The following is a 27,989-nucleotide window of genomic DNA, read 5'->3' as shown; positions in this document are numbered from 1 at the left end:
TTTTTTATTTTATGTTTTCACTTATGGCTTCCAGTCAACAGCAGCCTATTAGTAGTGAAGTTTTGAGCGAATCAAGGTCATAGTTGGATTTTCATCTGTTCAGGGTTGGGAAGGGAGGTCAGTGCCCCTAACCCCCTCCCTGCCAGCCTCCCACATTATTCAAGGATCACCTGTGGGAGCTGGCTCTTACAGAGAGCCCTCTCAGCAAGCCAGGCACTGTGCTGAGTTATTCATATACACGAATTCACTTAATCCTTATACAGCCAGCCGCATGAGGGTCGTGATTATTCCCATTCTGCAGATGAGGAACTGAGGCTCAGAAGAAACTGAAGCTTTCTTCAGTTTCTTCAGAAGAACTGAGGCTCGTGAGTGGAAGAGCCAGGATCAGACCTGAGCAGCCAGGCTTGCGAGTTCTTGCTGGTGACCACCTCTGAGCCCTGGGCCTCCTTCTCCCGGGCTTCCTCCAAAGGAAACCCTCCTGCGTCTGACCAAAAGCTGCATTCTGTTTCTTCAGTCTCTTCTCTCCGAGACTTAATCATCTGCGGCGTATCTTCCACTTGCAATGGGGTTACATCCTGATAAACCTGAAAATCTTGTAAATTGAAAAGGCATTTACTACACCTCACATGCGGAACACGATAGTTTGGCCAACCCTCGGGTCAATGAGCTCGGAACACGTGTCCGAGCCTGCAGTCGGGTAAAATGGTCTCACACAGAACCTGTTTTATAAGAAAGCGTTGGTTATCTCAGGTAATGAAAGCGAAGAAAAGAATGGGGTGTGGGTACAGACGGTTGTCAGTGTGTCCGTGGTTGACCCTCCGTGACCCCTGGCTGACTGGGAGCTGCAGCCACTGTGGGCCCAGCATCGTGGGGGAGGGTCGGGCTGCCAGGGAGCCTGAGAGGAGCCCCCAACCATTAGAGCAGCTGCACCAGACAGGAAACTTGTGCCTTGGAGCTGGCAAGCAAAGTGAGGGGCTGTAACAATAGCCTGGAAAGCTCCTGCACCCTAGCTGATGGGGGTACATGATTCTCAGGAGCAGCGTGCCCCACAGCGACTTGCCGACCCAGAAGGGCAGTGTGAGGGCTCCGTGAGCGCCCACAGCCATGCCTGGGGCAGCAGAGGCAGGAGTGTGAGTTCTCACTGTAACGGCAGCTCTTAAGGAGGGCAGACACCCTCAATCTGCCCTCTGCAGGCCCAGGGGGAGGGTCCTGCTCCCCACCCCCAGCGCCAGGCTCTGGAAAGTGTCTGATGAGCTCCTTCCTCAGAGGCCCTCCCTGGAGTGGAACTAGGCCTCCTAGCCTGGAAGGAAGTGACTGGGGACCAGCCCTTGCCTCAATAGGGAGAAGTTTCTAAATTCTGAAAAGGGCAGATGTGAGACCCAGCCTTGTGCTATGTCCTCTTCCCTCTGGTGATGGACTTTCTCACACTGTTGGCAGTTCTGGGACTGCTGTGGTTTCAGATCCCCCTTTAGCAGCCCCTTCAAGTCGGCCTTTGCCCAACACCACCTCCACCACATGGTGCACACACCACAAATGCCCGCCTGTCGCGGGCCACCAGTCGGGACAGTCACTCCACGAGTGTCCCTTCCAGCTTCGTGTCTAGTGGTCAAGCTGCCCCTTGCCCACGCCGCCAGGAGGCTTTCCGTCAACAGGGTGAGAAACCCCTTCCAGGGCTGACCTCCGAGGAACTTTGCCAAGGCGGCGGCACTGCGCACCCTTACCACCAGGGGGCGCTTTAAGTGAAAAATTCCCAGGCAGCTCCTTAGAGCCCGCAGGCTCTCCAGCAATTTTTCTAATGCTCACTTCCCACCGCAGAGTATACAACCCGCACCCACCCCCCAAAAAAAAAAACATTTTCCCGGTCTCACCCTTACACTTTGCCACTTATTCACCATGAAGTTGCCTTCTATTTCAGTAGAATAATTTATGGCTCACATGGTGGGGGGAGGGGTGGCGGGATCTTTCCTCTGGAGCCACAGGTCAGTTAACTCTCTTCACATGGGGTGTTTAGGGCACTTTCCTTCAAAACTGTTGGCTTTTCAGGAAACTGAGTCACAGAGAGACTTAAGATCTCTGTGCCTCACTACCCACCCCCCCCCCCCCCCCCATCTGCACGAAAGTGATCAGATTCCTTTATAAAGTCTTCATGAGGATTAAGTCAGTGATTGTAGGTAATGTGCTTACAACAGTGCCTGGCTTACGGTAAGTGCTTACTAAATGTAAGTCTTCCTGGTCGTCGTCGTTGTTAGTTTCATGCCACCTGGGCCTGGCTGTAGAATTTCCTCTTTGGCTTCAGCTCCCCATGTTCAGGGGGGCTCCCGCAGCCTTTCAGCCACAGGGGCTCTTTGGAGAGCCGTTGCTGGGTGGGGGGTAACAACTTTCCTTCTGATGTTCTGAAACCCAAGCCACTAGCATGGGGCGGGGAAGCTTCTGACCCAACGCTCCTGAGGAGCGCCCCCTGGGCCCCAGGAAGGGAAGGGGCCCAGGACACCCGCAGGCCTCCAAGTTGGACGGTCCCAGGGAGGGGGGGGTCTCTGTCCTGAGCAGAGCTTACACCACCACCTTCCAGATCCTTGGCAAGTAAGGGCCTGGCTTAGTTCATCTGCAGGACCCAGGGTCTTGTAGACTACGACCGCTGTCACACAGGTAATCTCCCAAGGAGCCCTTTGCAGCATCAAATTCAACATCCTTAACATGCAAAAATTCGGGTATCAAGAGCATCAGAGTCGGTCTGGTTCCCAGGCCTCAGGGGTCAGCAGGTGGGCTTGGCCCGCTTCACTCTGCACAGGCCTCTGGCATCCGACTCAAGGCTGGGACTCGGCGCGTGTCCTCTTTGCAGGACCAAGTCTAACTTGGGAAGTGCCGGGGAAGGAGGAGAGGGAGGAGCCTCAAAGGACCGCCGCTCCGGCTGGCTTCGCGGGGCAATGGCGACACCTAGTGGTCATCTCAGGAAGCGGAAAGCCCAGAGAGGCGCCTCCAGGCCTCTCTACTTATTCCCGGGTGGGCCCTTCCCTCCTTCCATCCACTCCCGCCACCGCCTGCCCTGGGACTGCGTTCCTCTGTCCCCTGCCAGCTCGCCCCAGGCCGCTGGTCCCCGTTCCTCCGCCCCTCCTGGAGACAAGCCGGCTCGGTGCCAGGGTCCCACGGGCCACGCCTCTGACGCCGGTCTCCCCCGCCATGCCCCCAGGATACCTGTCCCCTGACTACCTGTTGGTCTCCCAGTAAACACCCATCTACCCAACCCCTTCGCCTGGCTCCTATCTACAGATCTGTGGGAATTCAAAGCCGGTGCTGAAAAAGACCTTCCCTCCTCCCCCCCCCCCACCCCCCTCCAGGAGACCCAGGGGTCCTCTGCTTCATGCTGTCTGTCACCTGGCAAAGGTTTTGCCCTGTACCTGAAATCTGGCAGCCGGAGCCCCAAAGCTTGGAGCAACAGTCCCCCTGGGGCCAGATTAGGGGCTCCCAGGACACGTCCCAGATGGCAGGGGCTGCACCGGTGAGGGGAGGAGGTCACCAGTGCAGGAAGGAGGACCTCAAAGCAGCCCTCCTCGAGTGGGTACAGTGACACACTGGGCATCAAAAAGGTAAAGGGGCATCCCCCAAACATACTGGTTTTCCCTTCCTGTGCACCAGGCACATTTTTAAGTACAGTTACACTCGTTGTTCTCATTTTCGCCCCATGTCAAACCTCAGACGTTAAGTCTGCCTGTCAGTGTTGTACAGGTAAAGAAACTGAAACTTAAAGAAGTTACAGAAGTTGCTGAAGGTGTAAGATCTGACAGTCACCAAGACCCTCCGCTAGGACAGACAGGCTTCAGCTCCTGGCAGCTGCTGATTTATGTAAACTGTGCAAAGATTACCACAGAGGCGCTTCACCCTGGGTACATTTTGCACATTACTCCCCCTCCTGCCTGAGCACCCCTTTTTGCTGGTCCTCGGTGAGCCAAACAATGGCACCTCCAGGACCCCAGGAAGCGATCAGCAATGTCCTGCCGCTCTAACTTGTCCTGGGTGGTTTCGCAGCCTCACTGCCATCCCGTCCCATATGCCCCTCAGCCTTTGTCTTTCCCGATCGAGGCTCCCATTCTCGGTGGGTTCCCTTAGGGACACCGTGGCCCGTGCTGCCAGCCTCTCACCCCGTACAGAGCCTGGCTCAGCAGGCACACGTGACACGTTTGAAGAATGGACAGATGAACGTTGTATTAATTTCCTACAGCTGCCATACAAAGCACCATGAACCAGGTGGCTCAAAGCAGCGGAAGCTTACTCTTTCACGGTTCTGTCACAGAAGTCCAAACTCCGGGTGCTCCCTCTGGAACCTGTAGGGGAGAACCCTTCCTTGCCTCTGGCGATGCTCTGCGTTCTTGGGCTTGTAGATGCGTGTCTTGGGTCTCTGCCTCCGTCCTCACGTGGCCCTCTCCTCGTGTGTCAGTCTGTCTCTCCTCTTCCATGTATAAGGACACTGGTCCAATTGGATCAGGGCCCCACCCAATGACCTCGTCTTAACCAGATCACATCTGCAAGGACCTTATTTCCAAAGAGGGTCACAATCACAGGTCCCAGGAGTTAGGACTTCAGCATATCTTTTGGGGAGGGACACAACTCAGCCCATAACCAGTGCTTGTGGTCTGACTCAGTTAAAACCGAAGTTCCCAGGGCTTGGTTTGTCACAGCCAGCAAAGGGCTGGCAGCGTTTATGAGGTGATGCCGCCTTCCAAAGAGGTACTTGGTTCAGCCATGACTCCTGTTCATTAGTTCATCAGTGATGCTTTGGGGGTCTCGGGAATGCTTGCGTTTACTTCAGGCCTAAGTTCCCGTGTTTCTCGTTCGCTCTCTTCATGTTAGGTGTTGACATGGAATATTACCTTGGAATATAGCCTCTCCCTCCCAGGCAGTGGCAAAAAAACATTCTAATGTCAAAACAAGTCAAGCCGATCTGGCATCCTCACAGAAGTCGAACTCCTCTGCCTTTTCGTAGGCCAGACCGGCCTCTGCGTTCCTCCCGGCTCCTCGCCCTCGGGGCTCCCTGCACACTGCTCCTGGCCCTTCCAGGAAATGCCCACAGGCTTCGACATCCATGCCTTGCTGTGCCATTCTTGGAGTCACCCTTCCTGTGTCCCGCTGAGATTCTCCCCAGTGTTCAAGGCCAAGTTCAAAGTCCATCTCCCTCAGGAAGTTTTCCCTGATCCTCCAGCTTCCTTCACAGAAGGCTGGTGACCCTGGTGGCCCTTCAGTTAAGGCCCTGCCTGCCTGCTGCCTTGGCCTGAAGCAAATTTGTGTCTTTGCCCTGTTTTCTCCACTCCTGCTCAGCAGGAGACAAGTAATGGAGAGAAGTCTAGAGGCCATTTCCTATGAGAAATAGATGAGGTTGCTGGAGACGTTTCCTTGGGAAAGAGAAGACATCGAGAAAGTCATGTGGCCCAGCACCCTTTAACTGCTAAGACTATCAGACTATGAGCTCCTTGTGGAAACTCTACCTGGGCTTCTTTGGAGGTACTTTACACACACACACACACACACACACACACACACACACACACACAAAATGCCTGTGCCCAGCACAGAATAGTGATCAAGTATAACTTCTTATCCGATGTAAGACGTCTCTTTTGCACCCCTTTCAGGTGACGTGAAAAGCAGAATTGTAAGGTGGACCCCAACATTTCCTGCACTCCAGGTGTACCTTCTCTGAATAATCCCTGAGACTGTGAAGACGCTGGTTTTGATTAGGTTATGTTCTATGTCACAGAAACCAGCTAAAATGTGCTAGACTCCCTCCTGAACCACGGAAAATCTGAGTTAACAAACGGGTGTTATTTTAATCTGCTCTGTATGTGATAATTTGTTACACAGCAATGGAAAACTAATACCAGTCGTCAATTCTCTGGGCACCTGCCACGACAGGGTGTTCCCTCAAATCCGCTGTAGGTAGCTCTAATGGCAGGACACGCCTGCTCCTACACCCAGAGAAAGAAAAGCAATGAGGGGAGATGTACCCTGGAGGCATTAAAGAATATTTTAAAGCCAGAAGAACGTTCCTGGTATTGACGCAAGGATACAGATAAATTAATCAGATCAATGGAATGTAATAATGGGCCCAGAACTGAACACACACACGTGTGGACGTTTTGTGCATGATACAAGAGGCACACCAAGAAATAAATCAGTGACTAAATGGCTTATTTAATAAATGGTGTTGAATCAGGTAGGTATCCCTTTGGAAAAAATGAAAGATCTCGAAACCTCACATCATATATAAATTACAACTGAATTAAATGACTAAGATAAGTAGATAACCAACAGCCTGTGAAGTACTACAGTATCACAAAACAGTAGAAAAATATTTATGTAAACTTTGAATTGGGAAGGCTTTCCTAAGCAAGCTATAGAGAAGCTGTAATGGAAATTTCTGAGAGATTTGACTCCATCAACTCAAAGTTTCAAGTAAACATTGGGAACAATAACAAAAGTGAAAGCAGCAAGGGTCAAGCTGGGAGAAAGCGTTTAAAGATATACAAGAGGCAAAGGATAAATATCCAGATACAGAGTAGATAAAAGCTGCTACTGATAAATTTTAAAATGACAACTAGATTAGGCACACACAACTCACCAAAAAGTAAGTGGACCATAAATATACAAAAGCTTTTTATCTTATTAGTAATCAGGGAAATGCAAAGTAAATCACAACATCACTCTTCTGTTTTTCTTTCATATTTTATTTATTTTGAGAGAGAGAGACAAGCAGGGAAGGGGCAGAGAGAGGGGGAGAGAGAGAATCCCAAGCAGGCTCTGCGCTGCCAGCTCAGAGCCTGATGTGGGGCTCAAACTCACAAACTGTGAGATCACGACCTGAGCCGAAACCATGAGTTGGACGCTTAACCGACTGAGCCACCCAGGTGCCCCAAGAGATCACTCTTAATCCAGTGTTATTGGCACAATTTCTAAGTTGATAAAGTCCATTGTGGGCAAGGATGAGGAATACAGACACTCAAATATTTGTTAAGACTTGCAAATGATAAGGCCTTCTGGGGGACAATTCAGAATTTTAAGTGGGCAGGCACTTCAATCCAAGAATTTTACTTCTTTAAAAAAAATTTTTATTTAGTGTTTATTTTTGAGAGAGAGAGACAGAGCATGCGCGGGGAGGGGCAGAGAGAGAGGGAGACACAGAATCTGAAGCAGGCTCCAGGCTCTGAGCTGTCAGCACACAGCCTGATACGGGGCTCAAACTCATGAACCAGGACCTGACCTGACCTGAGCTGAAGCTGGACGCTTAACCGACTGGGCCACTCAGGCACCCCAACAACAATTTTACTTCTAAATATCTATCCTAGAGAAATATCCATGGTGAAAGATAATTAGGGTAGCAGTTTCATACTATTTAGAAACAAGACAGGTATCTATACTAGAACAGGGTTTATTTACTTTTTTAAATATAATTTATTGTCAAATTGCCTTCCATACAACACCCAGTGCTCGTCCCAACAAGTGCCCTCCTCATGACCATCACCCACTTTCCCCTCTCCCCACCCCCATCAACCCTCAGTTTGTTCTCTGTATTTAAGAGTCTCTTATGGTTTTCCTCCCTCCCTCTCTGTTTGTAACTTTTCTCCCCCTTCTCTTCCCTCATCGTCTTCTGTTAAGTTTCTCAGGATCCACCTATGAATGAAAACATATGGTATCTGTCTTTCTCTGACTGACTTATTTCACTTATCATAATAACCTCCAGTTCCATCCACGTTGCTGCAAATGGCGGGATTTTATTCTTCTCCATTGCCAAGTAGTATTCTATTGTATATATACACCGCATCTTCCATTATCCATTTATCAGTTGATGGACATTTAGGCTCTTTCCATAATTTGGCTATTGTTGAAAGTGCTGCTATAAACATTGGGGTACAAGTGCCCCTGTGCATCAGCACTCCTGTATCCCTTGGGTCAATTCCTAGCAGTGCCATTGCTGGGTCATAGGGTAGATCTATTTTTAATTTTTTGAGGAACCTCCACACTGTTTTCCAGAGCGGCTGCACCAGTTTGCATTCCCACCAACAGTGCAAGAGGGTTCCCGTTTCTCTACATCCTCGCCAGCATCTATAGTCTCCTGATTTGTTCATTTTAGCCACTCTGACCGGTGTGAGGTGGTATCTCAGTGTGGCTTTGATTTGTATTTCCCTGATGATGAGCGACGTTGGGCATCGATTCATGTGTCTGTTGGCCATCTGGATGTCTTCTTTGGGAAAGTGTCTGTTCATGTGTTCTGCCCATTACTTCAGTGGATTGTTTTTCGGGTTAGAACAGGGTTTAGACAGACTGCAGTATATGGAATATACTGTAAAATACCGCAGTGTTTACATGTAAAATCTTCAGCGGGTCTATATGAATGAACATGAGAAGATCTCTTGCACATGTCATTAGGTGAGAAAAGGAAGTTGCAGAAAAATACGGACATGTCATATTTTATCAGTTGATTCTGAGACACACATCTTAACACATTTCAACACATTCACCTTACAATGAATGGCTTGTTTTAAGTGCTATTGGCCCAGTACCAGCTGAGATGTAGCTATGTTGCCCGAGCATACATAAACCCTGAAAATTTCAGCTAACAAAACCATTTAAGGGGGCACCCATGTGGCTCTTAAGCATCCGACTCTTGATTTGGGCTCAGGTCATGATCTCACGGTTTGTGAGATCAGGCCCCGTGTCGGGCTCTGTGCTGATGGCATGGAGCCTACTTGGGATTCTCTCTCTGTCCCTCCCCTGCTCACTTGCACATGTGCTCTGTCTCTCTTCAAATAAAAAAAATAAACACTTATGGACTATTTGATGGAAGAACATGACCCCTACCACCTAACAACTTTCTGTTAACTCCTGGGTAGACCAAGAAAGTGCTAGTATCAACAACTGGGGAAGGGATTAGCAGCCTGGAAGAAACTCCCTGAGACAGTAGCAAAGTAGTCTTTTAAGAAATGCTGCATCACAAGGTTCTTGATGATGCACGGGAGGATACAGTGTATAAACCGGTCATGGGCAGTTTGGGGTCAGAAGAGATTCAGAAATCAGATTCTGAACATTCAGAAATTTAGCAAACACCTGAACCAACTTATTTGTTTCCGTTTAATGTATGGACATGAGATATAATACAAAAAAAAAATTTCTTATGTGTAAATAAGTCTAAACTTCCAATAAATATAAAATAAAAATTTTAAGTGAAGGGGCTCCTGGGTGGCTCAGTTGATTGAGCGTCTGACTCTTGATTTCAGCTCAGGTCACGATATCACGGTTCGTGAGTTCAAGCCCCTCATGGGGCTCTATGCTCACAGCACAGAGTCTACTTGGGATTCTCTCAATCTCTCTTTCTCTCTCTCCCTCTCTCTCTGCCTCTCCCTTGCCCACTCTCTCTCTCTCAAAAATAAACATTTAAAAAAATAAGTGAAAAGCAAGCACTGTGTCAGTTTACCTACAGTATATTCTCTTCTTGGTAGTATGTGTGTATATTATCATTGATGACATCTTATAGCTAACAAAATGTTGTATTATAATTTCGTTGGTGTGGGCAGAAAATAAACTGTGTGTATAAATATACATTGAAAAAACACTGGTAATATCGAAGGATATAAAACATCTGTGGAGAGTTAGTTAGCTTTAGGGAGAGAAATGAAGTAGGAGGTAAGCAGCAAAGAAGTTTCTAGGGGCGCCTGGGTGGCTCAATGGGTTAAGCATCTGATTTGGGCTCAGGTCATGATCTCACGGTTTGTGAGTTTGAGCCCCGCATCGGGCTCTGTGCTGACAGCTTAAAGTCTGGAGCCTGCTTCAGATTCTGTGTCTCCCTCTCTCTCTCTCTGCCCCTCTCATGCTCTGTCTCTCTCTCTCTCTCTCTCTCAAAAATAAATAAAACATTTTTTTAAAAAAGTTTCTAATACTGTACTCTATGCGCATTAGGATCTTCTACGAGAATGCATTAGCCCTGCAAGATTTAAAATATATTCTGACCTATTCAGAGATTCTAAATATATTATTAAATATTGACATACCATATATTACATCATGTGTTAAATTATAAAGCCATAGGAATTTAAATAGTATGTTAATAACAAAGGAATAGGCAAACCCATGAAACTGAAGAGCAAAGCCAGAAATAGTTCCAAGCAGGTGGGAATGTAGAAGTGTGACACCCCCCCCCCCCGCCCCGTTTATTAGCTGAGGTGTCAAGTACGCGCAACAGGAAGACTTCAGAGAGTGACAAATAAGCCATGAGCAAGAACTCCAGTCCCCTCCTCCTCTTGGCCTCTGGCCTCCTGGTAAGCCCCCAGGGATCCTGGGTTACTTGCATCAGCATGGAGTGTGGCTTCTCTGGTTGGACCCTGTGGTCTGGAAGAGGCAGCCCTGCTTGGGTGAAAAGCTGGTTTTGGAGGGGATGTTCTGAGCTTAGCAATGAAGACTGCGTTTCCTGCTCCAGTCACTAACACAGGCGTTGCAATGGAAGCCTTGTCCAGCCCTAGGCACTTCGGTTATTTGTTTTTGGAGAGGTGATTCCTGCTCAGTAGACCTAATTCCCCGTGTTACTTCTCTTAGTGACACATTCTTTCAGTTGACACGCAAATTCAGCTTTACCCACAAAACAATGTAATAAAATCTTTAAAGTGCTAAAAGAAAAAACTGTCGGCGTAGAATTCTTTATCCAGTGGAATTTTCAAAAATGAAGCCAAAACTTTCTCAAACAAAACCTGAGGAAACATACTGCCAGCAGAGCTGTGCTGTAAGAAATAAGGAAATTCTTGAGGCATAAAGAAGATATGCTAAATGGAAACTCAAATCTACACAAAAGGATGAAAGTCACCAGAAATCATTAAGTATAGATTAAAATACTTGCTCTTTTTTTTTTTTCAATGTTTATTTATTTTTGAGAGAGACAGAGAGCGAGCAGGGGAGGGGCAGAGAGAGAGGGAGACACAGAATCCGGAGCAGGCTCCAGGCTCCACCCCGTCAGCACAGAGCCCGACGTGAGGCTCGAACTCACGAACCATGAGATCATGACCTGAGCCGAAGCTGGACGCTTTACCTATTGAGCCACCCAGGCACCCCTGCTTTTTAATTTCTTAAAAGATCATTGACTATTTCATTATAAATATTGTAGAAATGACTTAAATTTTTTTTATTTTACTGTGATAACACTAAACACTGAGATCTACCCTCTGAACAAATGTTTTAAGTGGACAATATAGTATTAAGCATCAGATGAGGGACAGTTAAAAGAGGATGTAGAATGCGGGGAGGGAGACTGAACAGTGGGTTCTAAGAACTGTATGCTTCCCATGGGAACTTTGCAGGGTTCGCCACTCAAGACCCCTCTCGCCTTAGCTCAGGAGAAATGGGAGGCAGCAGCTGCTTGGGTGCACACTCTGTTAGGGGCCCAAACCCCAATCCTGGAGCTGGACCCACTCAGTAATGACTTTTTCAAGTTAAACTTTTTATTTTGAAACAATATATAGATCACACGCAGCTGTACGAATTATACAGAGAAACCCCCCATAGAAACTACTGGGGAGGCTATAGAAACTATAGGACAGTAACACAAGGTACAGTCAAGGTACACATTTCCACCACCGCAAGGATCCCTCTCTTACATTCACATCCAGTGACCTCACAGCCCATCCCCTCTTCAGTCCCTGGCAAACACTGTATGTTTTATATATTGCTGAATTCATTTTGCTAATATTTCGTTAAGGATCTCTTTGCATGCATATTCATGAGGGATATTTTTTGCATTGTCTTTGGCTCTGTAGCAGGAGAATACTAGCTTCATAAAGTGAATTAAGAAGTGTTCACTTCTGGAAAAGACTGGATAGTTGGTATTAAATTTCTTTGGTAGAATTTCCAGTGAAACCACCTGGGACTAGAGATTTCATTTTGGGGATTTTTTTTTTTAATTTTTAATTTTATTTATTTTTTTAGTGATCTCTATACCCAACACGTGCTCGGGATCACAGCCCCAAGATCAAGAGTCGTTTGCTGTTTTGACTGAGCCAGCCAAGTGCCCCTCTTTTGGGGAATTTGTAATTATGAATTTAATTTCCTTCATAGCTATAGAGCCATTCAAATCATTTATTTCATATTGGGTGAGTTGTGATAGTTTGCTTTTCAACAAATTGTGAAAATTAGATATCGAAATCATGGAAGTTGACAAATTTGTGTTTTCCCTTATTATCCTTTTGATGTTTCCAGAGTCTAGAAGTGGTATTCCCCATACTGGTAACTTGTATCTTCTCTTTTGTCAATCTTGCTAGAGGTATGTTGATTTTACTAATCTTTTCTAAGAACCAGCTCTTTGTTTCATTAATATTCTCTATTGTTTTTCTGTTTCAACTATATTGATTTCTGCTATTTCCTTCCTTCTGCTTACTTGCTTGTTTTGGGTTTTTCTAGGTGTTTGAAGTTGAAGCCTGGGGTGCTGATTTGAGATTTTTCCTCTTATATGTTTGCATTTAGTGCCATAAATTTCCCTTTCATTATTGCATTAGCTGTATCTCACAAATATCAATATATTTTCACTTTCCATTCAGCTTAGTTTTTGTTTGTTTTTTTAATTTCCCTTGAAATTACTTATTTAACCCATAGATTGTTTAGAAGTGTGTTGTTTCTTTTTTCTATGTGTTTGGAGATTTTCCTTTTATTATTTATTCCCAGTTTGATTGCACTGTGGTCAGAATACTCTGTTATGATTTCAATTTTTAAAACTTTGTTGAGTTTTGGGTCTATCCAAGATATAGTCTATCTTGGTATATGTTGTGTTTTCACTTGAAAAGCATGTGCATTTTAGGGGTGCCTGGGTGGCTCAGTCAGTTAAGCATCTGACTCTTGATTTTGGCTCAGATCATGATCTCACAGTCGTGAGATTGAACCCTGTGTTGGGCTCTGTGCTGACAGCATGGAGCCTGCTTGGGATTCTCTCTCTCTCTCTCTCTCTCTCTCTCTCTCTCTCTCTCTCTGCCCTTCCTTCCCCCTCAAATAGACATTACGTTTTGTTTTTTTTTAAAGAAAAGCATATGCAGTTTGGTAGTGTTGTTGGATGGCTTCTACATCTTTGATGACTTTAGTTGTTCTATCAGTTGTTTAAAAAGATGTTGAAGTTCCCAACTACAGTTGCAGATTTATTTCTCCATTCAGTCCTATCACTTTTTGCTTCACACATTTTGCAGCTTCCTGGTTTGGTATACACACAGTCAGGATTACTGTATCTTCTTGATGGATTGGCCTTTTTATCATTATATAATGTCCCTTTGTTTTTTTGTTTTTTGCTTTGGAATCTTTTATCTGATATTAAAATAGCCACTCCTGCTTTTCTTTAATTTTTACTTAATATAGATGTTCCATACTTTTTCTTTCAGCTTGTCTACATCATTATATTTGAAACGTTTCCTGTAGGCAGTATATAGTCGGATCATGTTTCTTAACCTGCCAATAACTTGCCAATGACTTTTAATTGGTATATTTAGACCATTTACATTTAATTATTGACACATTAAAGCTTAAGTCTGCCATTTTATTTTCTCATTCTATTTTTTGCTTCTGTTTTTTATACCTGCCTCATTTTAAGTTACTTGAACTTTTTTTTAGAATTCCATTTTATCTGTAGTACTTGTCTCTCTTTATAAAGCTTTTTCGGTAGTTTCAAATATTTCCTCTATACATATTTAGAATTACGTTAGGCAGTGATATGATTTTTGCTTTGATTTCAGCAATGTTTGATTTCAGCGATCAAAAATAAATTTAGAAAAATTAAGATGAAAAGGAAAGTCTACTGTATTTGTCCATATTTATGCTTACCATGTTTTTTCCTTCTTCCTGAGATTTTTTTTTTTTTAATCATTTCCTTTCTGTTTAGAGAACTTCCTTTAGCCACTCTTTTAAGGTACATCTGCCGGAGACAAGTTCTCTGACCTTCTGAACCCATTCTGTCCATCCATCTGGAGGGCTCCAACATCCAGCTCGTCCAACATGAGCTCCAAGTGGTGGCTCAACAGACCAACATCAAAATACAGAAGTGGGTGCCACCCCCAAAGTATGGCCAGAGCTAAAAGAAAAAAAATTCTTTTAGAACAGAAAGGGGTGAGGGGAAAGGGCACTGCAATTTATCACAGGGTAAGAAGGGTCTGAGGGGATTTGGGGTTTGTGAGAGTTTTGATGAGGCAGGATAAGCATAAAGAGTCAAGGGTCAAGAGCAGAGAGCAGAGATGAATACATACAACTGCCCTTCATACTGCAGTGCTTTACAAAGAAAGGTTTATATTTCCCCCAAAGAATGCCAAACGAGTACCCCCTTCAAGTTCTAGTCTAAAATAAAATCCTGTAAACTTTAGATCAGGTGAGAACAAGTCTCTCAGCCTAATAAACGTCCCTGGAATTCACGTCAGCAGGATCAGGAAGAAGATATTGATTTGCTCATGAAATTTATAATCGATTGCCATAGAGCCACCTTATCTGACCCCCTCCCCGCTACCTTGACCCCCATTTCACAGAAGAGGCAGCTGGGGGGGAAGGGAGAAACAGCTTTCCTTAATCCTTAGATGGGCGATGACAGGGTCTCTAGTTTTCAGTGTCCCCCTCTCCCTTAAGCGTCTTGGTTCTCATAATCCTCTAACATCCACCTCTTCTACTGCCATCTCTCCACCCTCGCCTTTTAGAAATGAGAAGAGAATGGGGACTGTTCTTCCGTGGGCATATCTGAAATGCTGTATTTTCCATTTCAACGGTCACAAAGCAGCGAAGGCAAACTGTTGTCCTCAAGTTTGAGAATTCTCTAAGTGATCAGGAACTCTTTTCAGATTCAAGACATCCACAAGCTTAAGAAAAAGAATGAGCACATAATGATTTAATTGGCTTTCTCTTTTAATCAAAAACATACTTTGTTACAGAGTTCTCAGGAAAGGTTCAACTATTTCTTAGCCACAGACTTCAACCAGGCAAAAGTATACAGAAAGCCACAAAGGAACTACCGGAGCTTTAGCTGACCAGTTTTCCCAAAAGCAGAAGCTAAGTGTGGCTCTTCTCTGGGTTTTGGCATAGCTGCATTCCTCTGATTTTAGGGGAGGAGACAGAGTTGGGAAATACCATGACCAAATAAGTCCCCACCCCACAGTCACTTCCTCCAATGGTTCAGCAGCCCACCAGGTTTTTATCATCTACAAGCATTCACACTTTTCCCTTAAATCACATGTCCAAGGCATTGGCCAGAACCCAATATGTGGAGGAAGTCTGTCAACTCCATGTTTAGCTTTTCAACCAATCCAAGCCCATGAGTCCTTCTATCAATGACAAGCAGCCATAGCAACAGCAGTTGGTTTCATCCCTTCCTCTCCAGCTATCACAGAGCTGGCCTCTACCAGGACTCCCCAACCCCCCACCCTTAACCCACCCCCAAGGAAGGTCCTCAAGGTCCTTGAAAAAGACAAGTTCATTAATGATACTCATCTAAGAATAGGCCAGAAAAGTACTCTGAAAGGAATGCTCCACCCAAAAGTATTCTAATCAAAATGGACCCAACAAGAGCCAAGAATAAAGTGAATGATCATCCACTGGTATGGTTTTCTTCTATCATATGAACCATTTTAATTGATGTGGTTCAGAGGAATTCCCCTGTTTTCAACTTATAAAAGAGATAAGAAACCAAAGACCAGAAGTAATGACCTCTAATATCATTAGGCATTTACATAAGTTTTCAATTTCATTTTAGTTGAAAAAAAATCACCAGCACACAGCATTAAGAGGATGCTGTCACACACACACCAGCCCAAAAGGTAGAATGCCATGACTCAAAAAAAAAAAAAAAGCCTTAAGAAACCTTTAATCTAGATGATGGGAAAAGAGAATGAAGGCTTTTCCCCTCCTCTCAGTTTGTTTTTTTTTTTTTTTCTTTTTCTAAGTATTTATTGCAAGGTGGTGCTAGGCCTTTGGTTAAATTTAAGTCTCAAGGACATACTATGTAACTTCTTGTCCATTGGAGAATAGTAATAAAATATCAAGCCTAATCTCATTTGAATAACATGGAAATAAGTAAAAAGCCCCTTCAAACAGCAGAGCAAAACTAAGGAAGAAATCAAAAACTGCTGCGAGGTAGGCAAGGTCACTTAAATTTCGGAGCTAGAACACATCTAGTCCAACTCCCTCATTTTACAGATGAGGCAACTGAGGCCCAGAGAAGGGAAATGACCTGCTCAAGGTCATACATCAAATCAGTGGCAGAGTGCAAACCAGAGTGTACCTGGTGCCAGCCCAGAGCCAACAGTTTTAGGCTGAATAAGAACATGGGCTCTGAGACTTATTGTGAAAGCATCTTAAATACACTGAAAACTATCCACATCAATAGACAGAAATGATTGTCTTCACCTCAGTCCTTCCTATGAAAGACAGAGGGAGAGAGGGAGAGAGGGAGAGAGGGAGGGAGGGAGGGAGGGAGGGAGGGAAGGAGGGTGGGAGGGAGAGGGGGCAGGGAGGAAAATGCTTCATTCATTCATTCAAGTCTGATGTTAAAATCCCTGAAAACATTAGCAATTACTTTAGCTACTCCTTGGGGCAGGATATCAGACCCTCAATTCTCATAAAGGCACCTATAGGTCAAAAATATCTGTAGAGAAGGAAAGCCCCAAGATAGGACCCAAAAGGGGACACCAAAACAAAACAAAAACAACCCTCTCATTTCCTAAGGTTTGTTTTTTGTTGTTCATTTAGGATTTTTTTTTTTTTTTTTTTTTTTTTTTTTTGCTGGTATCCTCTAGGCAAGGCATGCCTCTGACTACTGATGATAATTTAGTAACCCCTGTAACCCCAGTTTTTGTACGAGCAGCACTGAGATGGAAGCAACAAAATCTTTCAAAATCTTTCAAAGGCGGAAAATATGAATCTGACCCACTTCTCCCTATTTCAACTACCTGAACTCAGCAAAGAATCAGGAAACATTCTAAGCAGTCAAACAGATGTCAGACACCAAAGCACTGAAGGCCTTTTCAATACTTTACAGGAAAGTTTCTTGGGACCTGTCCCAATTTGTCCTTGTGTTTTAAAGGTAGTTCTAAGTCTGGTTATCTGGGTTTCTTGCCCAAGCAGTTGGAAAAACGAATCAGAAAGCGAAGAAGAAACTACAAGGGGAGCTACACACGAAGTGACCTCTCAGAAAGGGAGGATACTGAAAGGTACTGTGTAAAAAAGAAAAAAAGGTAAACATTCAAAACCATAGCAGTCTGCAAAACCTTAGCAGCCCCTGACATCCAAAGACAGGTTGGCACACACAAAAAAACACTGTATCTAGTATGTTCTCTGATATACACATTAATAACTCCATCCCCAAAATGGCTAAAATAAAAAGGCTTACTGCTTAAATAAGGCAAGTCTGGGTAATGCAGAAAATTCCATTCCACAGTGACAGCAGATAAACAAGATCAACAGCTGGAAGCACTGGCACAAGTGCTTAGGGACAAGGCCAAGCCGAGGATGCTTCTGTGAATGCGGCCACTAACCATATACATCCTTCCTGATCCATCCTGGGAGAAGTTACCTAGTTGTCAGAAAAAAATGGAAAGGCTTGCACAAAAGATTCTCAGAGCCTCTTTTCTGTAATCTTTGCAAAGCAGAATTTAGGCAACTATTCACAGAGAGCTACCTGTGACAAGATGAGGTCTGCCTTTAGAAAGAAAAAAAAAGCATTTCCTTCCCTCTAACCCCCTCTCACAGAGTTACTATAAAGATCAAGCGAAATAGTGTAGTAAGGAGTTTTGAAAACTGGAAGAAAAAAACAGCATTTCTTCATGCTATTATCTGCTAGTCTTAGCCAAGCCCCCTCTACAAAAAAATTAAGTGATTTTGCAGATAATTGCTTTCATTTACCTTAGTAACCTAAAATTCATCATCTTCCCAATCTGCTAGCGTTGAATAAAATGCCAGTAAAATGACTTAATGATGAGGAGAACTATAGAAACTATCACCAAAAAGGATTCTGCCCTAGTCAGAATAAAACTGCTTCTTCCAAAAGGCTCTAAAAAAGATCTGAACTAATCTAATTTTGCATAATAGCTAGTGAGTAACTATTAACCAGTTACCACCAAACCACAAGTAGAAATATTTCACCTTATATTCCTTAACCTCCATATATGCATGAGGAGCACCATGGGACAATGTAAAATTTCCCTTTTCCAGATGGGCATAGTCAAAAAGATACCTGCAATAAACTTGTAAAAGTAAGATGTTTACCATCTGGAAGACAGGATATTTTATTTTACCTTCAAAATTTCTATTACAAATACCCCCCTTTATACCACACCCTTCCCCCACAAAAATGGATTTTTAACTTTGAAATACAACACAGCTAACATGTATTCAGTTTCCTTGGATAATTCGAGGATGGTAATCCTTAAACTAGACCACCCAACCTGTGAACCTACAATGACTACAGGAAGGATGGGACAAGAGACCTATTTGGTGGGTAGGTCGATACAAATGAGCAGTGTTTCTAGAAAAACAAGGTTCTATGGCAGTGATTTATTATCATTATCTTTGTATACCAGGGGTAGCACACTATAAAAAATGAGATAGGGCATATCCCTCAAAAGAATCTACTCCCTGGAAAATAAAGGCAACACCATTTTAGGATTCCCTTTGATAACGCACTGAAAGGCACTGGACCAAAGTGGAATGGCCTCATACTGGATTAGAAGGGTACTTGGTTCAACTCTCAATTCAGCTTGCACTGAAGCTCAACATTTTGAGATATGAAATAGCTGGAGAAAATCTACCCGGAACCATATCCTCAAAATAATCAGAGTCTGAGAACTGCAGAAACTATTCTACCCTAAAGTAGCCATAAAATTTTAAACCTAGTGATTCTTGAGTCTTACTCATCAAAGATGACTATCTCTAAGAAATGGAAATACTGTTTAACAACTAAGCTCTCAAAAATAACTGATCATGAACATACTAGATGTTTTCTCAGAAGCATAGACTGAATCTAGGTACAAACATAAAGCAATTAACAACTAGAAGTAATGCTACATACTGGTAGTTAACATTATGGCTCTTAGTAGAAAGAAACCAAGACAGGTGGCTTGGCCTCAAAGAAAGACTTTTTTAGCAAATATTTCCACACACTTTCCCCAGACGATTAAACAGGAAGACCTTCCTTAAAGGAGAAAAGGAGGCAACGGATTATATCACAGCATGCTAATCAAATGATCCTAATCAAATAATCTGGATTTAAAAAATCTCTCATCACTCCTATTCTTCATTCACAGTAAAATGGACCTAAAGTCAGCAATTTCTAGAGAATGAAGATCTTTTTTTAAAAAATCTGCCAATAAAACTTAAATCACCAAACTTTTACAGATTAAAATTTGGTCTTTAACAAAAGTATCCGTAAGTACTCAAGAGTTCAAATGAGCTTGGCAGAGAAAATATTTTAAAACAAAACAAAACAAAAAATGTAGCTTGGATCCAGATCTATGTTTAAATCACAATAAGCAAACTCAGTGGTTCTCCTAGGATGATCTTACGAAGACGACCTTCTGAGCAAGGAAGTAGAAGACTTACTCGTTCAAGTCATTTAAGGATGACTATTCTAAGTGTTTCTCAAATCTCATACTTGTAACACACCTTCAAGAATCTTATTACACCTAAGAAGGCCCTCCAAGCAAAACATAAAAGCATCTGAAAGATAATCCTTGGTTTTATTTCACACTATTTTATCCTGTAGACAACCTATTTACCTTGTAGACAATCAGGCCTATTTTGCTACAGTAAAATAAAAGCTAAAACAAAATAAAACAAAACAAAACAAAAAAACCCCAACCAACTCTACACTCGATACATAATGTCCGTGGGGAAGTCCTGGCAGAGTGTGAGGGAAACCAAAGCTGTCCAATAGCACTGGCTGTTGCCTGTCATTTAGTAGAAGGTATCTTGCTTCTGAGGTTCAACTCAAAAGTGCAAAAGAAAACAAAACTTAAAAATCAAACCTAGAATTCAACTTTGTATGTTGAGATTCGGTTTTATTTAGGCTACTAGCTAAGTAAAAAGCATACATATTGTGTCTGTGGTACAGTCAATACATTTGCAACTTTTCTACTTAAATTCTCTATACAAAGTCACTGCCAATTAATATGATCATTGATGGCAAAGGGCTTAGAATAACCAAAAGGTATAAAAAAGTTTGCAGTCTTGCCCCAAGATACAAAAACTGAATTTTAAACAATGTCAAAACATACATGATTTAAACAGTATACGAAAAAAAAAAGTCACACATCAAATCAAGTACAAAAATATCCAAACTAGCTATTATGAACTGTAATGTTTCCATTATTCTGCACAGTATTTAACATAGAATTTAGCAGTTTCCAAAATACTCACTTAGTTTAAGCATTGCCACTTTTGCAGAATGGTGAGATATTAGGTGAAGTGACACTGCCTTTAGTGTTTTTAAAAATACAAAACCTTTCCTTATGAATTAATGAAGGAAAGAAATTCCTCTTCTAGGCTCCGCAGTGACCACCTTGTGCCTAGAAATATAAAAGAATATATCTACTGTATAACAGGGCAAAAGAATATTTCTTGACAAATAGTTACCCTGAACAGGGATAACAAGTGTAAATTTTAAATGGTGTATTTTTGTGGGTGATTTTAAGGAATTCCCAGTATACACACAGATTAGTGTTTTTGCCTTGGCAAAAATAAAACTGAAGTTGCAAGACCATCTGAATTGAAATCGTCTTCACTCGTTTTAACTTGCAAAAAAATATTTTGGATAAAAGGTTATATAATACATTACTATCTTATTTTTTAAACACAGAGTGAAGTTGCTCTTGGTAAAATTAACTCACCCACATGGCACAATATTTTGGAGTAAAGTATGTTCAATAATAACAACTTGCACACAAAATAACATAGGTGAATTAACTTTGAGAACTTCTCTCCTGTAAAATCAGCAATATTGAATTTATTCTGTAGAATAACACATGTATCAATGTTCTGCATATAAAAGGCTCTAAGACATTTTAAAGGGCTAAATTTTCCAGCACTGGAATGATTCCTTCATACATAACTGGTAAAGATTTAGTAAGAATGTGTTTTTTCCTGATCTTCAAGCTCTGAGCCATGCCTGAAAAGTTCTAAGTAGGAAAAAAAAATTGTTTTAATCCAGTTTCTGTCTGCTAGGAGCAAGGCAGCAAACACACTTTTCAACCCTTTATGAAAAAAGCAGAACAAAAGTGAAATATATCTTCAGATTATAAACAGGATTGTATTTTATAGTCCACCATCCTGACAATGTTAAGGGCCCCAACAGTGAAAGACCTCAGTCTAAAGGCTGTGGGTCAGCAATCGGCATGGTATGAAGCACTTCATCTAAGAGCTGGAGGGCCCGGTGTAAGTGAATCTCGATCCAGCAAGGCGTTTCTTTGATGCTCTGTCTTGGGTAATCCGGTCCCCAGCCCTTCACAAAACTCATCCTGAGTATGCACAAACGGCGAAGGTCATCGACACCAATGCCGGCAGCGGCTGACAAACCTAACAGAAAAGATTTGGAAGACGTCAGAGGGACAGGCTGATCTCTTCCATCCTCCCTACACCTTATCAATAAAGTGACCAGCTTTCTTTACTTCATTCTCCCCAGCATATAACTTCTCTGTCAAAGTGCCAAGAAGTTAAGTGTAGATCTACGCTTTATCAACAGGGACTGAAAACTTTTGGTTAAGACAATTCACATTCCACAGGAGTCTTCTAGCTACCAGCAATGATAAAGTAAATTACCACAATCCACCAACACCCCACCTATTTTTCTCTTTAGAAGGAGAGGTGAAGGTGAAAAAATAACTTGTTTTTAAGAGGTAGCACATGTCCACAGGTTGGTTCTAAGAACCTTACTGTCTGTCTAAACAGCCTGGTTCAATGAAAGACATGACTAATAACGAGACAGTTAATAGTCCTGGTTCCACTAAGACTTCTTGGATGACCCAGATGATGTCTGTCTCTCAATTTCACAGTGTAACAGAGGTACCGTGCAATTACTCAATGGGGGCAGTAGATAAGAATGAGACATTTAATAATAATTCTGGCCTCTTTAGTAAAAGCATGTTTACAACATCAACACTAGCAAATTAATGGTTTAGGTGCTCAAATTTTTTAAAAAGTCAAATTCTCTAAGGGAATATGCCTCATCTACCTCTACACTGTAAACTCCTGAACATAAGTCACAAAGGAGATTCTGCATCTAATTTTCCAGTCAGAACATACAGTCATATAGTCAGTCTCCATTCATCAATATCACAGTGAAACTAGTGGGAGGAGTCTGCATGTGCTGTACAGAAACCTGCAGGGCCGCTGCAGTTTCTTAGCCAGTGTGATTTGCTTACCACACTGAAGAGGTTAAGAACAGGGGTTGAATGAATCACTAGTTATGCCTTCAGACGTGGAAGATGGGTGCCACGTGTTTCCATCATAAAAGTCTATAGTCAGGAGTTTAACTCTGCAGTAAAAAATTCCCCATCAGTGTGAAACCTGGCACACAGTTCAATTTTACCCTAAAATTAAAAAAAAGTCTACAAGTTATCAAAATACCACCCTTACGTAAGTTTTCTCTCCATGCTTAGCGTACTTAAAAAAAAATTTGGAGAGGTACCTAATTCTGAACTTGAAATATGCTCTCCTTCTAGAATAAAGCCAAGCACATTGGTGATTACAACCCACCCTTGCTGGTGAGGCAGGAATTAAAAGCATCAACAAAAAAACAGGAGATTGATCAATATAATCTAACAATAACCCCCTTTCTCCTTTATCCCATACTCCCTTTTTGATACAAAAAGAATGAAGACAGTGTCCTAGACAAAGGACAACTATTACAGAAAAACAGTTTTTTACTAATTCAAAAATGTTATCATCCCAGTAAAAGAACACTTTAGTTTCCACTATTGCCTGAAGTAACTAATCAGCTGAGTGAATCAAGATAAAGTGCCAACTACTACACTTGACAACAAAGTATCAAAAGCATACTTACTGATAGCTGGAGCTATTCCACCTACTGATCCAGGGCCAGGGATGTTTCCTGCCACGGCGGCGGCCTGCGCAGCGGCTGCAGCTTGAGCAGTGGCCGCCTGCTGCTGCATCTGCCGATGACACTGACGCAAATCAAAGACCTTTAAACAAAAAGTGCAAGTGCAATGCTATGAGTCCATCAGAAGAGATTCTACCACACATCAAAAGCCAATGCAAAATCTATTTAAAGCTCATAGCTTCATTTAGCTCTCAGAATAATTAATTTAAAAACCTAAGTTTTTATGTCGATTACAGCTGGTGGTTAGAGAAGGGGACTGGAACTCAGCCTAAAGGTACACTTCACTATCAGCAGGGCTTGGGCTGCCACCGGCCTCTCCAGCCTTTATCTAGCTCAGCAAGGGTCAGTCACATTGTCCTTGTGAACAACCACCACTTGCATAAAATAAACCACCCTTTCGTAACCAAACTGCTGAGAGTTCTCTTTAGGCTGAACTGATTGATGGCCTTGGTCACAGGGCCAACTTCTTTACCATTCTAGCTACTTGGAGGTGTGTAATAAATGGCACTGTTGCAATTTAAGAAAGAATCTATATTTTTTAGAGATGTATGCTTTAGTACACAGGAGCAAATTCACATAACATTCAGGACTTGTTTCAAAATACTTAAGAAATAAAGGAAAAAAACGACAGCTCAAGCAAATGTAAAATGTTAACAACGACTGAATCTCAGTGATGGGTACAAGGGATTTCATTAAACTACTTTTTCTCTGCTTTTCTGTATGTTTGATAATGCTCATCATTTAAAAAAAAGTTCAGCTTTGAATTCTGTCACTAATTAATTACATGGGCTAAATTAAATTTCTTAACCTCTCTAGAGTCTCGACTTACTTATCTATAAAATGGGAATGCTAAGTGTACATGCTTTTTCATAGAGTTTGTAAACTTGGCATAATATACATTAAGCTGTCAATAAATGTTACCTAATATTTTGGTTCTGGCCTCCCCTGCACCATTTACCTTTCAGGATGAGTTAAGGAGTTCCTAAGTAATCTCCGGGTGGTTTATCAGCCACACCAAGGGTTGGTTATGGGGACTGCCACTTTTACCCTTATCCTTATGAAAGTACTGACATGCTCTTTAAGTAAGCAACAGATTATGAATGATAAGCCATATCATCTTTCTAGTAAAAAACCAACTTCCTAAAATAATGTATTTGCTTTTAAAAAAAGCACTGAACAATCAGCAAACAGAGTGGTCATCTACAGAAGCTGTGGGAAAGGAAGACAAGGACAGAGTAGAAACAGGCTGTTCAATGCAAACTTTAATTTCAGAACCATGTGATTATATTCCTTATTCAGAGTAAATTAAATTTTTAATAAGTCCTCTTAGTATGCACAAAACCCAAATATGAGCAAGCATAATTATCCTTGGCAAGAAAAGAAAAGATCAAATAATGCATAACATATGACTTTCTCAGATAAACAACAGGTTTAGAGCCCAAACCACCAATTTTCAGATGCCTAAAAAAGAAATTATGATTGTCTTTAATCATGGTATCTGGTACTAAAAAATAAGAACACACACGAACAATAAACACAACAATCCTCTCAAAATAGCAAATCACATTTCTATTTACTTACTTCTCTATTCAATGCCTATCTTCTGGCATCAATAAAGGACAAAACTTAAACTATCTCATTTTCTGAAGAGGTATGAATTTGTCAAATATATAGGTATGTAATATCCGGCCAAACTATAAGTTCCAAAAGACTTCAGGACAGAAAGCATGGCAGAGTTAGGTCTGAAAATGAGAAATTCCACTATGCCCAGAACAGAAACCACTGTTTTTTCAAGATTTCTGAAGAGTCCATTAGATTCTGAACTTTTCCACTGGGCTATGACCTCTCAGAAGACATTATGCAGCACAGCACAAAGCAGGAACTCAAATATTTGAAAAGCCAAATAGCTCTACAACCACTTTTTTTTTAAGAAAGAAATTAATAAAACTTTTTATTTTAGAGCCGTTTTAGGTTCATGCTAAAATGAGCAGAAAGTAAAGAGAGTTGCCTGTCCCTACTCAAGTACTACTCAAGTACAACCTCCTCCAGCCCAGTGGTACATTTGTTACAGTCAATAAACCTACCAAAGTCATAGTTTACTTAAGGTTTCACTCTTGATTTTGTACATTTTAATGGGACTGGACAAATGTATGATGACATGTATCCAACACCTGAGTACCATACAGAGTAGTGTGAATGCCCTACAAATCCTCTGTGCTCTATTTATCCTTCCCTCCTTGCTCATCCCTGGAAACCACTGATCTTCTTACTGTCTCCATATTTCTGACCTTCCCAGAATGTCATGTAGTTAGAATCACAGAGTATGTAGCCTTTTCATATTGACTTCTTTCACTAAGTAATATGCATATAAGATTCTTATATGTCTTCTCATGGCTTGATAGCTCATGTTTTCTTAGGGCTGAACGATATTCCATTGTGTGAATGTACCACAGTTTATCCATTCACCTACTGAAGAATATCTTCAGTGATATTTTCAATATCAATAAACTCAATAAAAGTGAGGCATTTATTCATGTCTTTTACATATTAAAAACATTTTTAATGTTTATTTATTTTTGAAGGGAGGGGGCAGAGCACGAGTGTGGGGGGAGGGCAGAGAGAGAGGGAGACACAGAATCCGAAGCAGGCTCCAGGCTCCAAGCTGTCAGCACAGAGCCCGATGTGGGGTTCAAACCCACGAACCACAAGATCATGACATGAGCTGAAGTCGGATGCTCAGCCAACTGAGCCACCCAGGCACCCCTACACATTTTTTAAAATATTTATTTTGAGGAGGGGGGGGGAGGGAGGGAGAGAGGGAGAGGGAGAGGGAGAGAGAGAGGGAGAGGGAGGGAGAGGGAGAGAGAGAGGGAGAGGGAGAGAGAGAGAGAGAGGGAGAGGGAGAGAGAGAGAGAGAGAGAGAGCGAGAGCGAGAGAGAGAGCACCCACTCAAGTGGGGGAGGGGCAGAGAGAGAGGGAGAGAGAAAATCCCAAGCAGGCTCTGCGGCAATGCGGGGCTAAAACTCACCAACCATGAGATCACGACCTGAGCCAGTATCAAGAGTCGGATGCTTCACTGACTGAGCCTACCCAGGCACCCCCTGCACATTCAAAAAATCAGGTTGTTTTCTTATTGCTGAGTTTTAAAAGTTTTCTACATTTTAGATAACAATCCTTTATCAGATGTGTCTTTTGTAAATATTTTCTCCCAGTCTGTGACTTATCTTCTCATTTGCTTGACAAACTTTCACAGTTTTTAATTTTAATGAAGTGCAACCTATCAATTGTTTTTCATGGGGCACTTCTGGTGTCATACCTAAAGTCACCACCACACCCAAGGTCATCTACATTTTCTCTAATGTTCTCTTCTAGGAGTTTCATAGTTTTGTGTTTTACACTTCGCTCTTTACAACCAAAAAAAAAATTTTTTAAAACATCACTAACCAAGTATGGTACCTGTATAGTCTTACTGTCCAGGAGCAGGGAATATACCTTATAAATTCCTAGGGTTCAAATATGCTCTCAATGTACCCTCACCCCCATCATGAATCATTAAAAATAGCCAAAAGATCTTCACACACAGTTCCTTACAATGTTGTAAACAATCACAATTATGAATGTCTTAGCCTAAATCTATGCTAACACCAGCTACACATTATTATAGGTAACCACAAAAAATGAAATTTTATAATATTATCACTTTTATCTGCAGATGTAGAAATTATTTATTCAGCACTTCAGCAAATCCTTCCAGAGTAGATTTATGTAATTAAAGCATTCAAACCAGAACACTTCTAATTACTGGCTATACTGCCAGTAACTGAAACCTAACTAAAACCTGGGTTGCCTCTCTACTACTGTATCTGATCCATTAAACCGTAACAGATTTTATCTGTTCTACTGGATGCTAAAATTAAGGCTACCATTGAAATGTGACCATCTTCCTTTCAGAATCGGAGTTATTAATAAAGACAATTCAGAGGAATCAAAGTTTAAATATCCTTTTGGGCTCAGATCCAGGAGATATTTCTGATCACCACTGCTGACCTAATCAACTCCCTTCCTTCCATTTATTTAAGCACGCTTCCTGTGGTTACTCTCATATAAATTTATTACAAACCTATTACTTAAAGCTCAATGTCAACATCTTCAGAATACTTTCAACCAGGAGTCAAATTTTGACATTTTTCTATTATAAGGCTTAATTACAACACTCTCAGTTAGAATCAACACCAAGAAATAGCAACCCAGAAAGAGAAAGGGAATTGTGTTGTATATTGGGCATGTGAACATAAGACTTCATTAAAAATTTGCTAAGTTAACCTGATCTGGAGGTAAGAATCACAATACATCGTAATTGGGAAATCAACGTAAGTGGGGATCATAATAATCTTCAACCTAGCCTACCTATGGTTTAGAAGCCTCCCCTAGCATTTATGTGTTCAAAACCAAACCTGACTCAACATCATCAGGGAAATGCAAATCAATAACCATCACAATGAGATAACACTCTACACCCATTAGGATGGCTAAAATACAAAAGATAGATAATAAGTGTTGATGAGACTGTGGAGAAATTGAAAGCTTCCCACACTGCTGATCAGAACGTAAAACAGTTTAAGTCACTCTGGAAAACAGTTTGGGAGTCCCTCAAAATGTTACGCAGAGTTACCTAATGATCCCGCAATACCTCTCTTAGGTATATACCCAAGAGAAATGAGGACATACATCACATAAGACCTTGTACACTAATGTTTGTAGTAGTATTATTCATAATATAGCCAAAAAATGGAAACTCCTATATCCATCAACTGAAGAATGGATAAATAAGATGTGGTATATGGAATATTATTCTGCCATAAAATGAATGAACTACACATGTCTGCTATGTGGATGAAGC

General features: G+C 42.1%; 1 protein-coding gene across 5 annotated transcripts in view; it reads right to left on the bottom strand.

Annotated features, from left to right (window-relative positions):
* Positions 1-14,871: 14,871 nt before the first annotated feature.
* SMAD4 (SMAD family member 4) overlaps positions 14,872-27,989 on the bottom strand; it is a 107,189-nt gene continuing 94,071 nt past the window's right edge. For 3 of the 5 annotated variants that reach the window (XM_019464031.2, XM_019464029.2, XM_019464030.2), the window contains exons 11-12: positions 23,033-23,171; positions 14,872-21,546 (exon numbers count right to left, since the gene is read on the bottom strand). In XM_019464031.2, coding sequence (XP_019319576.1) covers positions 21,335-21,546; positions 23,033-23,171 — 351 coding nt within the window. In that variant the 3' untranslated portion in view covers positions 14,872-21,334. Of the gene's footprint in view, positions 21,547-22,391; positions 22,505-22,536; positions 22,560-23,032; positions 23,172-27,989 lie in introns of those variants that run through there. The other 2 variants (XR_002084325.2, XM_053902731.1) reach the window with 2 other exon arrangements.

This window comes from Panthera pardus, unplaced genomic scaffold (genome assembly GCF_024362965.1).
Source record: "Panthera pardus isolate Hobbes unplaced genomic scaffold, ASM2436296v1 HiC_scaffold_15, whole genome shotgun sequence".
Taxonomy (NCBI): domain Eukaryota; kingdom Metazoa; phylum Chordata; class Mammalia; order Carnivora; family Felidae; genus Panthera; species Panthera pardus.
Note: the sequence above shows the minus strand (reverse complement) of the source record. Positions and strands in the feature narration are given on the sequence as shown.